This window comes from Petromyzon marinus, chromosome 24 (genome assembly GCF_048934315.1).
Source record: "Petromyzon marinus isolate PM22_M1 ecotype Great Lakes invasive population chromosome 24, UKy_Petmar_22M1.pri1.0, whole genome shotgun sequence".
In the NCBI taxonomy this organism is placed as follows: Eukaryota; Metazoa; Chordata; class Hyperoartia; order Petromyzontiformes; family Petromyzontidae; genus Petromyzon; species Petromyzon marinus.
The window spans coordinates 12,650,694-12,667,160 of record NC_133690.1 but is presented as its reverse complement, the minus strand read 5'-3'; the positions used below and the strand labels follow the sequence as shown (position 1 = coordinate 12,667,160).

General features: G+C 48.2%; 1 protein-coding gene across 2 annotated transcripts in view; it reads right to left on the bottom strand.

Annotated features, from left to right (window-relative positions):
* The window catches only part of SLC67A1 (solute carrier family 67 member 1), a 143,943-nt gene extending 129,748 nt beyond the window's left edge, over positions 1–14,195 (bottom strand). The window contains exons 1-4 of one of the 2 annotated variants that reach the window (XM_032959956.2): positions 13,736–14,195; positions 10,184–10,281; positions 8,838–8,983; positions 5,842–5,974 (exon numbers count right to left, since the gene is read on the bottom strand). In XM_032959956.2, coding sequence (XP_032815847.1) covers positions 5,842–5,974; positions 8,838–8,983; positions 10,184–10,281; positions 13,736–13,849 — 491 coding nt within the window. In that variant the 5' untranslated portion in view covers positions 13,850–14,195. The remainder of the gene's footprint in view (positions 1–5,841; positions 5,975–8,837; positions 8,984–10,183; positions 10,282–13,735) is intronic. The other variant, XM_032959955.2, reaches the window with a different exon arrangement.
* Positions 14,196–16,467: the final 2,272 nt, after the last annotated feature.

The window sequence follows — 16,467 nt, the reverse complement described above, 5'->3', positions numbered from 1 at the left end:
CAGTGGTGTGAGCAGGCGATTGCAGGGCTGCACCCCTACTATGAATATGATTCCGGAGTCGAACCACTCCCCACCCCCCCCCACCCCATCCACCTCCTTGACCCCCCTCCCAGGGAATCAAATTCTCGACATTCTGATTGCGAGCCGTGCGCTCGAACCAGCGCTCCATAATGACACGTGCACAAACATGACCTTCCCACGCGAGACCATCCGTCCACCCGTCGCCCGTGACTTGTCTAACGGCGAGGCGATTGGGGCATCGTGTTCGCGGCTCTGCTCGTGGTCTCCCTCTGCGCCCTTGCCCCGGTCTTCACCCTCACAGATCGGCCGCTTGCGGTTTAAGGCCGGTGCGATTCGCGGAGTTCTGAATACAAGCCGTCCTTGAGCTTCCTCTTCTTCTTCTTCGGTTGCCCTCAGTGACGCCTTGTCGGATGGTTTTGGGGTGGTTTACTTGATCTATCGATGGCGCTCGGAGATCTGCGGTTTTATCTCCCGTGTAGGTTTTCGCCGATGAACCCCAAAGCTCTCAGATGTGTTTTCGGATTGTGTCACACTCTCCCCCCCCCCACCCCTCCCCCCGAAAGAAGCTCCCAGCACGTGGAGCGAAACGTTGGACATCGCGCCGAATAGCACGCAGTACGACTTGAAAACACTTCGGGAGAGCTAAACTGCAGATTTCCTCATTAAATTGTGGCTGGAAGCCATTCCTCCTCTCCTAATTGGGTGGTAATTGTTCTCCGTCCGTCAGTTATGTGCGCCATGCTAGGGTTTCATGGTAACTTTCAAAAGCATTTCATTTCAAAAGCCAGGATTCCCCCTTTCATCTTCGGCTGACAAGAGTCTGCGCTTCACATCCACACACAATCACACATTTCAATGGATGTCTCGAAAAATTCCATCCTTATTCATGCGTGAATAACATTTCTTTTCCATTGCCATCCACATTTTCAAAGGCCGCTCGCAAGTATTTCGAAGCAATTGACCTGACTTAGCTTTTTGGCCTATGATGGAAATATCGATGCGATCAATGCCAGCAATTCTCATGACTAACTTCCGTTCCATATCATCTTGATACTGGAAATCTGTGCATCGGATTCCTCCAGGAAGAAATAACGATGCTGATTCGGATGTTGTGCAGAGTTGTCTTGTAATATCGCAAAGGTCTCCCTCTGTTCCCAGGGTCAATTCAATGTCACATGAAAATGTATGGATGGAAAGAGACTCTCCTCCAACTAAAGCTGCGCTAACGTATCCATCGAGCGCATCCGCCATAATTCGTTCCCAAAACTAGAGAAGGCATACCTGCCATGAACCCGCTCTTGCCCAGAATCCCAGTGACCAAACTATAGCACACATCTTTAAAAAAATGTAGTAAAAATAATCATTCATATTTGGATATGCACGGGGGGGAGGGGGGGTCTCAAAACTCGCGTACGATTGAAACCCAACTTGGCCGACCATGAGTTCGTACGTGGCCACTTGACTGACGACGTGTGTTGAAAAGAGTTCAGGGGTGCTGCTTCGCGCGGTGCTGTGATGGCCCAGCGCTGAGCCACTGGACATCTGTGGAAAAGAGCTTCGTAGCTCATCGGATTTCTCCAGGATAAAAGATAGATTCTGGGAACGCCGCGAGCGCTGAGCTCGAGACGTGGGAACGGGAGCAGACGGTCAGCGGCTTCGCCGACGGGAACCAGCCTGGGCCACGTTCGTGGCAACACAGCTCCCACTTCCCGCCGGCTATTAAGCCAGCGATTCACACGACCCTTCCTCTTCATTCATTAGTTAATTATTTCATTCATTCGTTAATTCATTCACGGCAATCGTTAGGTCCTACCAGTGTTACTGTGTTTCCATTACGGATTAGAGGAATAACTCAACCGAATTCTAATCAAAATGTGTTTGTGCATTTCGAGTAAAGCTCAAAAATTGTAAATCTTATTTTACAGCCACTTCTGTAACATAATTTGTACCCTCCGTCAACTCATTAGCGATGAAGGTGCCTAATTAATTTCCCCCCATGGTGCTCTATCTCGAGCGCAGTGTTTGCTGCATGAGTCAACCACTTTCCCTTCTGGACTCTAGAACGGTGAGCGGTTATTAACCTTTACTGCCTGGTTCTCAGAAAGGGCATCTCGCACTCCCAGGGGTGCGTGCATCCCAGGTTAAGAGCCACTGCTTGAGAGCTTTCACCCTCCCATCTCTACACCTGGCTCTGTCCTCCCGTACATTTTGTACTTTTTAAACGTCCAACAGAATGTACAACTTTCTGGAATGATCGTGACGTGTTGTTACGCATTTTTGGGGGGAACTGTTCCATGAAACCCATTGGGGGGGGGGGGGGAGGGGGGAAGGCTCGACGTCTATTTTCAAGATCAAAATTTTGAATTCACAAAATATATAAATGAAAGTGAAAGCAGAGATAAATAAAATCTATTAAATGGCAGTGCTGCCATCTGGTGGTAATACTCGGGGATTGCCGTGTTATGACGTTTCAGAATACTGCACGTAACGAGATGAAATTTCACGATATGACGATTATTGCGATATAAATGTTGCACAACTTTGCAATTGCATTTCGCAATGTTATCGTAGAATTGTTATGCTTCTCTGTGTTCCCAGTTACAAACAGAGATCGATAAAGAGTGCTTCAACTTGCACTTTGTTCAACACAAGCCTTCCACAGTTCAACACGTAGGCTTTCGCGACCAATATCATCCATGAGAGGTTTTTTTTAGGTTAGATCGCGTAAAATATATAAATGTGTCGTTAAACCCGCCACCACCCGACACGGAAAATTATTAAAGTTTGTCACGTAAACAGAACATACCAATTCGTCACTAGTACAGCACGCCGGTGTGTTGGAGACCAAATCCACAACATTTACAATGAGTACGTTTCGCCAGTAATTTCAACGAGATTGTAAATGTTGTGGATTTGCTCTCCAACACACCGGTGTGTTGTACTCGTCAACAAGTTAAATGATGACGTCACCCTGCTGCTCTATTTAAGACCGGGAGCAAGCGAGGGCTTTACCATTCTGGCGAATTGCCCGATGATGCTGGATGTAATTACCAGCGAAACGTCGTACTCAAACTGCAAATGTTGTGGATTCACTCTTTAACACACCGGTGGGCTAAAGTAGTGAACTATATGTCTTTTGTCAACGTGACACTTTTTTGCTGATTGGCCGTGTCGGGTGGTGGAGGGTTACGACACATTTATAAATAACGCGATTTAACCCAAAAACCTTTATTATGGACGAATTGGCATGTTCTGCTTACGTGACAAACCTTACTTTGTAATGAACAATGCTTATAAGCAATCGTGCTGTGAGTTATAGTGGAAATAATATGCAGTCATTATGAACAGCATGTCGTCTTAGAACCGACCGTTCCATCAATTGCTCCAGAAAACATGTTGCAGAGGCAGCTGTATAATGGGATAATAGCTATTTAAATGGCATAACCACTTTGACGATTGTGCTTTTATTATTTCACAAGTATTTTACGATGCAAAAACTATATTTAAGTGAGAACTAATGATCAATATTATATTCCCGATAGAACGATATGTTCGCAAAACGGACGATATCGATGATCGTGGATCTTAAATCGTAACATATACCGTTGTGTCGTCATATCGGGGCAAATTTACCGCCCACATTAAAAGTTGCCGCAGGGGGCTGGTGAATAGACTGAATGCCTTGCTCGCTAGCAGCACTTGCCCCCACAATCCGTTAAGGCTATGGAGAGGGGTGGGGGGAATCTTGGTCTGTACCTTGCTGTAGATTTGTATTCAACTTCTAGATTCAACACCTCCGTGTTGGTTATAGTAATGACGTATGAAACCTCGGTTCTCCTCGACACAGCAGTTGGACCACTCCAGGAACACCAGGAACCCAGCAAGCGTCGAACGCTGATCAAACGTTGGGCTACCAGTTCCAACCACGTGGCCAACGTTGGTTGGCACATAAACACATTCTCCTGCGGAGGGAGCTGGTAGGAACGTTGGGTTGCTCGGTCAATGGCCAGGGTCAACGGCGGCACCACGTGGTGTATTCCGAAAATATGCCCGACTGTGAGGGCGGGCACAAGCCGGCGTGAGTAGGTTAAACGTTGAGTTTTATAAGGGCACCACGGTGTGACCAGCCCCTCCCCACCCAGCCCCACCCCTCCCCACCCAGCCCCTCCCCACCCTCCTCACCCAGCCCCTCCCCACCCAGCCCCACCCTCCCCACCCAGCCCCTCCCCTCCCCACCCTCCCCACCCAGCCCCTCCCCACCCTCCCCTCTCCACCCAGCCCCACCCCTCCCATTTTTGGATGCACGACGGACGGACGGACACAATAATCCCCTGTGGGCTGGTGTAACCAGGAGGTTCCTACCAGTATGAACAATAAGGATAGGTTTTTACCCTTTCTGGCAATAAAAAAACTAAGTGTAAGATGTTCAAACACCAAGTCGATACCTTTTTGCGATGAATCAAGTCTGCATTAATCACACACGGTACTTGTGGTGAGCGTGCACACAAACTGATACATCGTCTTTGAAACTGATTGGTCTGCACCAGAAGTAGCAGGCTTCTTTATGGCCTAGACTCACCGCCAGTGTCAGACCTGAGAACGCCAAAAGGTGAACAGCACAAAGACAATGCCTCAAGTGTCAGAGGCATTTATAGCTCGGGGGTGGGAAGCTGTATCATGGGATACCTTTTTTGGGGACCTTTTTTTGGCATGTCGTTGGCATGTTTACTGGGGAGGGATTATACAGTATACGAATCTGAGGCAATGCAGTTTGCTAATTCCACGTGGGGAGTGGCTCGATATTCCGCGGCCATGAATTGTATTCCAATTAGGGCCAAGGGGCCTTCCAGTATACATCACCGTGACTCGAAGGGGCAGCGTTCGGGTCGCGTAAGCGCTAAGATGAGACACAGCCCCGGGACAGTTACTCCGATATATGTATAATAAAACTTGCGATGTCCGTGAAGCAAATTGGAATGTCGCGACGTCGCCAAATACAAACAGACACGCAAAAAAGACTTGCTTTGGAAGTGGGTGGCATTGTCGGGACTCGAGCATAGTTCACCGGTGGTCATTGGTTAGATTACTGATGCAAGGTAAAAGACAAAGACCCCCCGTGTAGCCTTAACAGACTATTGGGGCAAGTGCTGTTAGCGAGTAGCGCCTATGAAGGCCGGCACGGCACACGAGGGGGTGGGTGACCAGCACCACCGCCCGCCCACCTTTGTCTCCCTCGTGGCAATGTTTACACACCGCACCAGGTACTCATTTGAGGCCGAGTTCACCTAGGGGAGGCCCAGTACCAGTCGCTGTGCTAACCTCTACACGACCGCTCCTCATTACCAGTACACACACACCATCATGGATTTCCCTTCACTGTTATGGGAGTGCGGTGGATGTTCATATAATTTGCATATGCAGGCTGCACGCATTCCATAGACATTGCATTAACTAATGCATGAATGGCTCGCAAAATTGGATAAATTAATGAATTAATTAATGCGCCCACGAGTGCATGGTAGAATGCACAAATGTATGCAGGGATCAATCAACTAATGCATGAGTGAACTAATTTATTCGCGTCTTCGTCAATTGATGAAATGCATGGACGGATTGATTAATGCATGAAATGAATGAGTGAACGAAAACGAATGGATACATGCCCGACGCAATGAATTCACGTGGATGTCTCGAGACCACATCCAAACATGTTGGCGGTGTCCGGACGCGCGCGGCACTCGCCGCTGAGGGCCACGCGCGCCCCTCGGCACGAACGCACGTGTCGCTGACACGGCACGAACGCGTGCGTCGCCTTCGCACCTGTAGTGACTGGTGAGCAGACCCCCCAGCATGGATCCGGAGATCATGCCCACGCCGTACAGCACCCCGATCTTTCCCAAGGCGTCGGCGCGCTGGGACTTGTCCGAGAGGTCAGTGACCACCATCTGCGCCCCTGCGATCGAGTCCAAAAATTGCAGAGGTGGCATTGGCGCAAGCTTCTGGAAGCGCGAGGCGATCGTGAAGGGTAGGCGCCGCGCTGTGTCACACAGCCGCGGTCTACAGTAGTTTCACAGCGGGGGGGGGGGGGGGGGGGGCGATGATCACTGTGTGTTCTCCCAATTGACAATTGAGTAAATTTGCGGATAATTTTCCACCAATTGGCAAATTTGGAACGTGACGCCTGGACAGATGGCCTACCCTTTTAGAACTAAGTCAGGGGGATCATTGATGTCCGCTTTGAAGCAGACGATGCGAATATTTTGGATGATAGAAACTCGCGGTTCCAGCCAGGGCAGCCATGGGGTTTGAACCACAAACCTCAACACGCGGTGAATGTGCTTCAGCTGTGCGTTTTCACCGGCCCATCGACAGGGCCTTGTCTGTGAATCAGAGCATTCATTCCCGCGTGTTCCACGGATCGACATGCAACATTTACTGTATATCATGACCTCAGCGAAGGCTGGAAGCATCCTTGAGCAGTGTGATCAGTGCAATATAGTTAATTTCAATGTCCTCTGCTTAACACGGTGAGATTCCAGCAAGAGTCGTTTTCTCTCATGAAACTTGTACACGCTTAGTAATGTAAGGCAGCTGTAATAAAGTTAAGAGAAAATTCCAATGCCTGCTTGTATCGAGTTTTGGATTTGGATATATTGTTAATAAAAACCTACGTGGAAATCAATAGTGGTGTTTACATTTACAGTGAGTAGTGTGTGTGCAGGAGTTTTAAATTTTCCCTTTAGGCCTGGCTACCCGAGTTTGATTCCTGGTCACAAGGTTACAAGGTCACATCAGTGGTGAGTGATATCTGAACCGGTCCCTGAGCCTTCACTTGACCAGCAAGTTTCAGTTTCATTTAATTTATTTGGTATAGCCCTGTGAGCCATTCGGCTCTTGAATCGGGTGCAACCGCAACAAACAAAAACATGAACGAGAAAACAAGTGCTGACCGGCATGGTGAAAGTATGCTTAAACAATCCCCATGAATGATACAGCATGGCCAAAGATTGTACACTATTCATATTTAGAGTAGATATTATGCTCCGAGTCAGCTACGTTGCTAACAATTACTCCACTTTATGAAAGTCTACTTGAGCCCTTTGTCAATCCACTGCTGAAGAGACGAGGGGAGGCCCAGGACCAGTTCAGACATCACTCAGCAGTGAAGTTAGCCATGGCCATCAATCCAACTCAGTTTGCTAGGTCCATTACACAGTGTGCTAACCACTGCGCCACTGCTCCACCCACTATACAACAAATGACATTGAATGTCTACACATAAAGTTGATGTATGAGAATGTATATAAAGAATACACATTTGTTGTGGTTAATAAAGTGCATTAATAGTATGTTTGCTTTACCAAGGCTGTCCTTTAAAAAAAAAAATAATTTTGGTTTTGAGAAACTGAAAAATGTCCTACGATTTCCCCGTGAACGTCAACACATCATGTGCGTGTCTCGGTCACGATACTCTTCACTCGCGTGACCTTGGAATTGTTAAATGTTGAAGTCGAGTCGGAAGAAGAAACAAAAAAAAACTGCCCCCATGCGTCAGAACACTCTCAGAGCATGACCGCGTTGTCAGCATTTGTCAAACAATAAGTGGTTGAAACAGAGGTTACAGATGACAGGGGGAGAATGGTTTATATTGAAATGAAACGGATGGATAACATCTGCTCCGTGTACCACTGAAGCAAATTTGTTAAGGGGTCTCCATCCGTATTCAAATTCATGACAAAAGACAGGACACCCGGCGTTTAAGCCACTTGCCTTGCCATACGTTGCAACAAAGCATTTAAATATTAACACGTAAAACGCGAATACAAAGGAAAAAAATAAGCAGGAATTAAAACACTTCAATTAATCAAATGGCTCTGCCAGCTCATTGCATGCATTCGTCATCCGTTGCTGTTTTTGGTGGTGCGTGCCGATGCTCCCGGAACATTTGTGGAAAGGGTTGGTGAATAACACAGATTGTAAAACTCCCAAACTCGCTGTAGTTTGCGAGGTGGTTAGGAGATGGCACTGCCCACGTGCAGACGAATAACAAACGAAACACAAACAGCAGTTCCAAAGAAATGCGTCTTCAATCTAAAATCACGGGAAGAAATATATCTCACAATACCAGAACAGGGGAGAACGATAATTACCTGCATTGTCTTCTGTGGTTTATTATTTCACCACTGACAAAATAATCGGAACTCCTAATGCCCTGGGAAGACTTAGAGATTTAAAATAGGACAGCTACCTTGATAAAAAGAAAGATACTCCTGGGAGAATCAGGACGGGTGGCCACCCGAGGTATAACGGGCCCCCCAGGCCATCACAGCTGCTCTGGCTTGCCCGGTTCGTGCCACCACCCAGCCTCTGGCGGGATGTTATCTCCCTCGAGATGTTACCTCCATCGGGTTTGAGCCACGGACCTTCGCAACATTCGTTGAAATGCCACCACTGGGACATGTCACAGTCCCAAACGGGGACCACGGAGACGGGGTGTTAACTACCTCACCTGATGTACAGGAGGTCGCGGGTTCGATCGCGACCCTGACGCTTGTTGTATATTTGGAGTTTGCGTGTCTCTCTCTCCCCGTGGTCGTCCGTATTTTTCTCCGGGTTTTTCCCTCCACATTTATAAACACGCGTTTGGAGTATTTGGCTGCTATAAAATTCCACACGGCGAGCCACTTGGTTGAGCTATCATTTGTGGCCAGGTCGCCTCTGAAAAAGAGCTAGAAACCTCTGGTAAAATAAAAAGCAGTATCGTTTTTGTTCGTTTTTAGTTTCGATTTTCTTTTTCTCTGCCGTGCGCTCGTCACCTTGAAATCCGTGCATGAACATGGAGGGCAGGCGCGAGATGAAGAGCAAGGGGACGCTGCTGGAGAGGCCGAGGAGCAAGTGAGCGAACGCCGCAGAGAGGTAAGCCACGGAAAGTGCCGCCCGCCCGCCAAACACGTCCCCGAACCTGCGGCACGTTACAAAGTGACAACGCGAGGCCCTTCAAAAGCACGTAAACTTACAAAAAAAACGTTCGCATTACGCATTTCCACATTTATCAACGTGTTTGCAAACTCATTCCTTTAGAACTGATTTTTGTGTTTAGTTTGTTGTCCTTCCCCCCCGCACACCTCCGATTAGCACAGTTCGTAGAAGTTCAACATACATACGTGCAAAGGTAGATATGCAGCCCTGATGTTACTTCCATGGACACCCTGTGCAAGACCAGGCCGATGATTTTGGGAAATGTTCTTTGCCTGCAAGTCGGCTTAGTATTTATATTTCTTCGAAAAGAGCAGTGTTAACGGCGATAATGGTGGTGGTGCACATAGCCGTGGTGGCGTCACTGCCACTTAGTGGCTCACCGCCTGGCTGCCTCCCCGCTTGTCTTGAGGTGCCTTGCCCCTCTGAGTCGTTCTGTCTCTTAGAGCAGTGGGCGAATGCTGTGCAGTGCGTTACAAGTTGGGATGAATTAAAGCCAGGGCTGCACACACCCTGGGCCACACAGAGACAGCTGCCGCGGGACCTCCCTCGGCTACAATAGAGCAGAGCAACGGAACGGTTGGGATGAGATATGATGAAAGGCCCTTTTGAGTTTCTGCATTATTTAAGCGCTCGAAAAGTACAACTCCTCATGCTTACCTTGTATTTTAATTGACGAACTGGATAACCAAATTAAATAATGCCCCATTGCGTTGTCTCCGCAACTTGGTAGCCAATTACAGGAGAACTCCTCTTGTGTGCAACCCCTATTATCCACGGGGGTTGCTGGGTCCACAGAAACTCCAATTATCCATGGTCCAATTCGTCCTATTCCTAGAGATAAGAAGAATGAAATTGTGGATAACCCCGTGGATAATAGGATCCGCGGGGTTGGTCCCCCGCCCTGCACCACCCTCACATCACAAATAATTTAGTTGTATCTGAATATTTTTCAGTTATTTGTTTACCTTTCCTATACATTGCAACCCTGTCGTGTTTTTGCATTGTTCGTTGTCGTAACGTTTGTTACCCGCCCCGACTGGACATCTAAAAAGAGCGCCGAAGCTCATCGGATTCCTTCTGCAGCGTAAATAAATATTCTGACTCCGATTCAGATCACCAGCAGATAAAGAGGAGGAGCTCTCCCGTGGGACCGGCTGCCCCTCTGCCCCATCGCTCGCTTCACCTCCCAAAGAAGGAGCCTCCCAGCAGCTGCACCACCGCGAAGAAGGTCTGCAGCGTCCCGAACTGCACCGCGTCCACGTCCAGTTTCCTGGACAGATACTGAGCAGAAAGCGGCAGCGGTGGCGGTAGCAGCGGTGGCATCAGTGGCGGCAGTGGCGGCAGCGGCGGCAGCGGCGGCGAGACAGGCTCAGAGCAAAGTGTGGTGGCGACACTGGAGCGTGAAGGGAGAGCATATAACGGCTTGACATGCAGTCACGGTCTAGCAAATTTAAAGCTGTAGGAATTTAGTGAGGATAAGCCTTCAGCAAGTAGGGGCTCATCCTCCTCCAGCATCTCACCCCCCCCCCCTCTAAGACGCTACGGGGCCTGGGGCAAAGGCGAGAGCTGGAGGTGAAATGAGTCTGTGGTGGGGGTGAATGCAGACTGTGATTTGTGAGTTTGGGCCGTGATGGTGAATGTAGACAGGGTGATAAATGTCTGCTTCTTTTTGTCGTATGACTGCTGATGTAAATGTAAAGCAACGTCTGCGATTTCACGTTCAGGTGGCCAAGACAGACAGCCGCGTCAGGAGCAGCGGAGTTGTATCGCTGTGACGTCTCCTTCGCATTTGTGGATCGGGCATCGCATACGTTGTACGGTCTGTTCTGGATGACCACAGTCTGACACTGGTCAGTTTTACATTTTACATTCGTGTATCAGCTATCCGCATCTGGTGTGGCTTGTACAGATGTGGTGTCAGGTGTCGGCTGTGTTAGGAAACGTATAGACGAGACATAAACAAAGTGATTTCCTGCTCAACTGAGCATTGAGGCAGTATTCATCTCCTGTATACAGCCTTGAAGTCAGTGGTGGAAATTCCTCATTGCTACGGTGGGAGTCGAGTCTCTCTATCTCTCTCCCCACAGGACAACCGCTGCATAAAGTGGTGCTGATTTTATCGATCCCCAGAGGGAATACGGGGCTGAGACACTGAATGACATTTCAGGTGAAAATAAACTGCGATGGTGCAGATTTTGATGGTAGCTGTTGGCTGGCGATGGGGAATGTGGATTTGGGATGCCATGTTCGCACCCAGGGCAATTTACACTTCTTCCACTAAGCACCCCCAGCACGCATGGCCGTATGCCCAGCTCGATCGCCCTGGCATCAGACCTCTCCTCGACACTTCTAAAATTGTAAAAACGAATGTCTTTAGAACTGCTTTTTGTGTTTAGTTTAATGTGTGTCCCCCCCCCGCCGCCGCACCTCCGATTTAGCACGGTTGGCTACGTACGATGCGAAAGAAGTTCGACATACATTCAACCCCCGTAGATTTTCTCAACCAGGCAACCTAGCGGGTGACCTTCAGCCAAAGGGTGGGCAGAGCAGGGCGATATCCGTCGTGTGGGCCTAGCAGGGGGGCCACTCCACGTGAAGCCAGGCGGCCGTGAAGGCCACTGCAGGGTGCTTCGACGGAGCAGCCCTGCGCCCCTGCTACGGCCCCACCGGGCACGTGTCCACGCTGTCACGTGCCAGTCTATGATCGGTCTGTTTGCCGCATTAACAATGTTGTACGTAAGCATGTTGAACTTCTTTCGCACCGTACGTAGCCAACCGCGCTAATCGGAGGTGCGGGAAAATGAAGGGTAATTGTTGATTTATTAACGGACAGAGCCATTTCCTGGAATGTCACATGGCACGTCTGTTATATATAACTGGTCGATTCGAGCTTTAAGTTTTCTGATACCTGCATTGTCTTTGTGCTGTTTGCCTATTGGCGTTCTCTGCTCTAACGCTGGTGAGACAAGGCCATCGAGAAGGCTGTCTCTAGTGAAGGCCAATCAGTTTCATAGACGTTGCATATATTATCAGAGCATGTTTTTGTTTGCATTTCTTGCCACAAGTACGTGTGGTTAAATTTATTCTCATTCTACGTGACTTTACCGAAAGAACCAAAGAAGATACGTGTGGTTAATTCAAATTTAACGCCTTGTAAAAGGAATCTATTTGGTGTTTGAACATTTTAAGACCTTTTTTATTTGCCAGAAAGGGTAAAACCTCTTGTTATTTTTCATCGGCATGTGTTTTTCAACAATTCGTAATACATTACATTCATTAAAAATATATACACATACAGCAGCACCAGTATTAATGTGTCAAAAAACACTTTTATACTGCAGAAAGCACTGGCTTTCTCATTCGTGATATACGAGTACAATCATTATTGATTACAGAACTATAAACCCATAGATTTAAGAGGGTTGGTGGCAAATATAGGTCTTGTGCACTGCACAGTATTATTAATCAAAACAACAAACGTCTCAGCCTAAGCAGGTGATTGCTGCTAAATCCCTTAAGGCTCAATGATGGATAGCGATTATCAATGAAAACGTGTCACGACGCAGCACTGCGTTATACCATTCATTGGATCATAGTCTCCGTATTATGTAACTAGAATCACTTTCGTAAACGGAGATGCTGTGCGTGTGGTTATTTTATGGGGCGACCCGAGTTTGATTCCCGCTCACGGCCAACACCGGTGACGATTATCTGAACTGGTCCTGGGCCACTCCTAGGTCGACTCAGCCTCAAGTCAGTACGTGGTGCGGTGTGTAAACATCGCCACTGGGGAGACAAAGGCGGCCGGGCGTGGTTGCTGGCCACCCACCTCCTCATAGGTGCTCGCTAACAGCACTTGCCCCCTACAGTCTGTTAAGGATCCACGGGGAATCTTGGTCTCGTGCATTTCGAGGTCTGCCTTGCAACAGTAGTTTACTAACCAACGGCCTGACACTTTAACATGGTGAACGTGTGTGTATGCACTGTCTGTTGAACTTCTTTCGCACCCTACGTAGCCAACGGTGCTCATCAGAGGACCACAAAACTAAACACACACAAAAACAATCACGCGTGTGCCGTGATTAACATCCATCTCTCCAGGTTATCGATGCCTCCGCAAAGGCGCGTCGGTCATGGGGGTTGTTTGACCATACTTCACCACGCTGGTCAGTGTTGGTCGGTTAGAGCCTGCTTCAAATATCACTCGCCACTGACGTTAGCCGCGGTTGGCAATCGGTTGCCGGGTTCGGAGCGCTGAATTTTTTTTTTTTAAATTGCAATGTCACCCATCACACACACACACATCGCCGACCCGGCAACGTGAACTCAGACTGTGGTGATTTCCTGTGCAGACAGACAGCTGCTGTCAAGAGCCACCCACTAAAGCACCGCTTGACTACCCACAGAGACAATGACTAGAATGCAAGAGCCCAACGCCGTATGCGGTAACGCAACACACGTGTCACCACGCCGGGCAATCGACGGTGTTAGAAGATGAGCGTTCGACAATTAACTTTTCTTTGAGACATCAAGTGTCGGTGGGGGTGGGGGGGGAGGGGCCCGCTGGGGTTTCACAAGTCGCGTGCATTGTCACGGTGGTCGCAAGTCAGGCCCCCCCCCCCCCCAGGGCCCCCCACCCCCCCCACACGAAAAGCCACCACGGGGTCCGGTCAGTGGCCCAAGCGCGCGGGACATGCAATGAACGCCCGCCGGACCACGGATCGCGCTCACTCACGGGCAAAACGCCGAGCTGTATCCAGAAGCAGCACGCGTAGATGGCCGTCGTGAGGTGCACAGTCCGGACAACGGAGCGGCCTCTCTCGGCGCTCATCTCAGCACGCTTCTCCATGGTTCGCGCACGCGACGGCAAAGAGACTCGCCCGAAAAGAGAAGGGCGCGCGAAACGTCGAACGGACGCGTATCGAGGGCGCGCGCGCGGAGGCGTTTTGTCCGCAGGCGGCCGTACAGTAGCGGTGGCGTGCGGCTTGCGATGTTGGTTAAATTCTCGCGAGGTTGCGTAACTCGAGAGAGAAGGAAATCGTGTTTTTTTTTAAACTGCTTTGAGCGCAAAGTACAAACAAGCAAAGGGTCCCGATTTGCTGGCAGCACGCTGCATGGTGACCCCGTGACCCCGGTGGCTGTGAGTTTCATTGCTCTGCGGTTTCATAGAAAAAAAGAAAGAAATGTCTAGTATTTGTTATTCAGCTGAAGTGGCAAAACTTTGTGTTTATAATTTCTAGTATGTGGTCAACAGCAGTGGATTATGCGATGATAAAAATCGTTTGAAATGAGTGGGCGTTTTGTCAGATATTGTAGCTGTAATTCACTTCTCACGAGCTTTGGATATAAAGGGGCCGTCCATAAATGACGTCACGCGATTTTGGTCGATTTTTGACCCCCCCACTTTCGTCACACGACGTCACAAAAAGTCAGACCCCCCTCAAATATGACGTCACAAAGCTGCCCCTCCCCCCCCAAAAAAAATTATATAAAACATGCTTCAAATCGCTTTAAGCTATTGTCGTTGTAGCGCGTATTATATTTAATGTGCCGCTGCACTCTGATGTAGGAGAAAACATGTATTAAAAGTGTATTTAATTAAGTAGAACGTGTTGTCTATATTTGTTGAAAGTTGCTCATTTGGATGTGACGTCACATTTCTCACCCCCCCCCTCGTCACACATCGTAACAAATGTCTGACCCCCACCCCAGGTGCGTGACGTCATTTATGGACGGCCCCTAAATCGCCGCGATTGAAGTTTGGCCACATTAAGTGGTACCGAGTCCCGTTCACGCTGTTGTCCTTTTGAAAATCTATGATGAACTTACTCTTTTTTAAAAAAAAATCTACTTCATGGGGATTCAGAGAACGTGCTTCGAATTGATTGCGAGTGTTAAAGGGTTCGATCATTGTCGCGGCATGCAAACGCGGTGCAAATGTTTCATTCGGGCTGATTGAGCGAACCAGAATGTGGTCGAGCACTAGAAGCCCGGGGAAACGTGACTCACGAGGCAGAGACAAACGAGATCAAAAAATGTTCTTGAATGGAATTCTGAATTGAATGATCATCCACAATTTATAGACTGAAATGGACACTATGCTCTTTGGTTCTATTCGGTAAAGTCACGTAGGTAAAAAATTAAAACAACAAAAATCACGACGTTTCGGCCACAACACAAGCGGCCTTCATCAGGTGAAGGGACCAACCTGTCCAGCGGACAGCGTTGGAGTGAAGAAAGCCAAGCTGCTGGTCGCCTCCCTTTAAGCTTGTGTTGTGGCCGAAACGTCGTGATTTTTGTTTAAAATTTTTACCTACGTGACTTTACCGAATAGAACCAAAGAGTATGGATCCTTGCAGTCACGAAAGCTTCAAATCTAGAATTGAAATGGACACTGCAATTTAATGATTGATCAAGAAAAGGTTATCGCTTTTACAAGAAGTGAACAGAATGTTGCGATGTACGGAATCAAACAGCTACGATTAGATTAACATTCGGTTAAATACGTATTGATCAGAATGTTTATTTATCCTGGAGAAATCCGATGAGCTATGAAGCTCTATTTGACGGATAAACTATAAACTTTTTTTTTATTTAAACTATAAAGCGTCTTGTTCTTTTACACTGTTGTTTAAAACATATCTCTTGGTGGTTGTCAAGGGGGACCCAACTCGTAGCTTTGGCCACCACGGGGGTCCGATGCACCCCCTGCCACCACACTCGTTAAGCTACTGAATTGACCTGCGTGGTTCCCACACTGGACTTGTAAATACACTTCCTCTGACGATTATTTGTTGGTGCTCCCGCGTTGAAATTGGTGCACAAGCACGATTAACACAACATTCAACACGTGACAGTAATACCGCCTGAGAATGAAAAGCTATAATTAATGTATGTTGAACTTCTTTCGCACCGTACGTAGCCAACCGTGCTAATCGGAGGTCACGTTTTGGGCAATGGCTCTTATCCGTAGACAGCCCAGAGAGATATTACTCATTTTGTTCTTTCGGTAAAGTCACGTGATAAACCAGGCTAAGCGTTTACTGTGTGCTCACCGACTCTCTGTGTTGCATTGCATTATACTTCCTAATTGTGCTCAATTTGCTTTGTACCGTGCTTGTTCTGTGCTTGTTCATAAGTCCATTCTCTCCTCCGGCCGCTATGGGCAGTAATTCCACACAACTCCCCCTCTGCCCCAACCCCCCGTCTCTCTCTATTTAAGGCCTCGACACAGAGACGTCTCTCTGTGTGCCGATGTGTGCGAGTCTCGCTCTGCCTGTGTGTCTGTCTGTGCGTCTCCGTGTCTATGTTTTGTCTCTCTCTTTCAAATTTAGTAATCTTTGGAAGAACGTTAATCAACCAGGTGGGGTGTTGACTGTTGTGTTGGCAGACTCTCTGTGTTGTATTGCATTATATTTCCAAGTTTACTGTTTTTCTCTCTCATTCATTTGTACCTGATGATGGTTG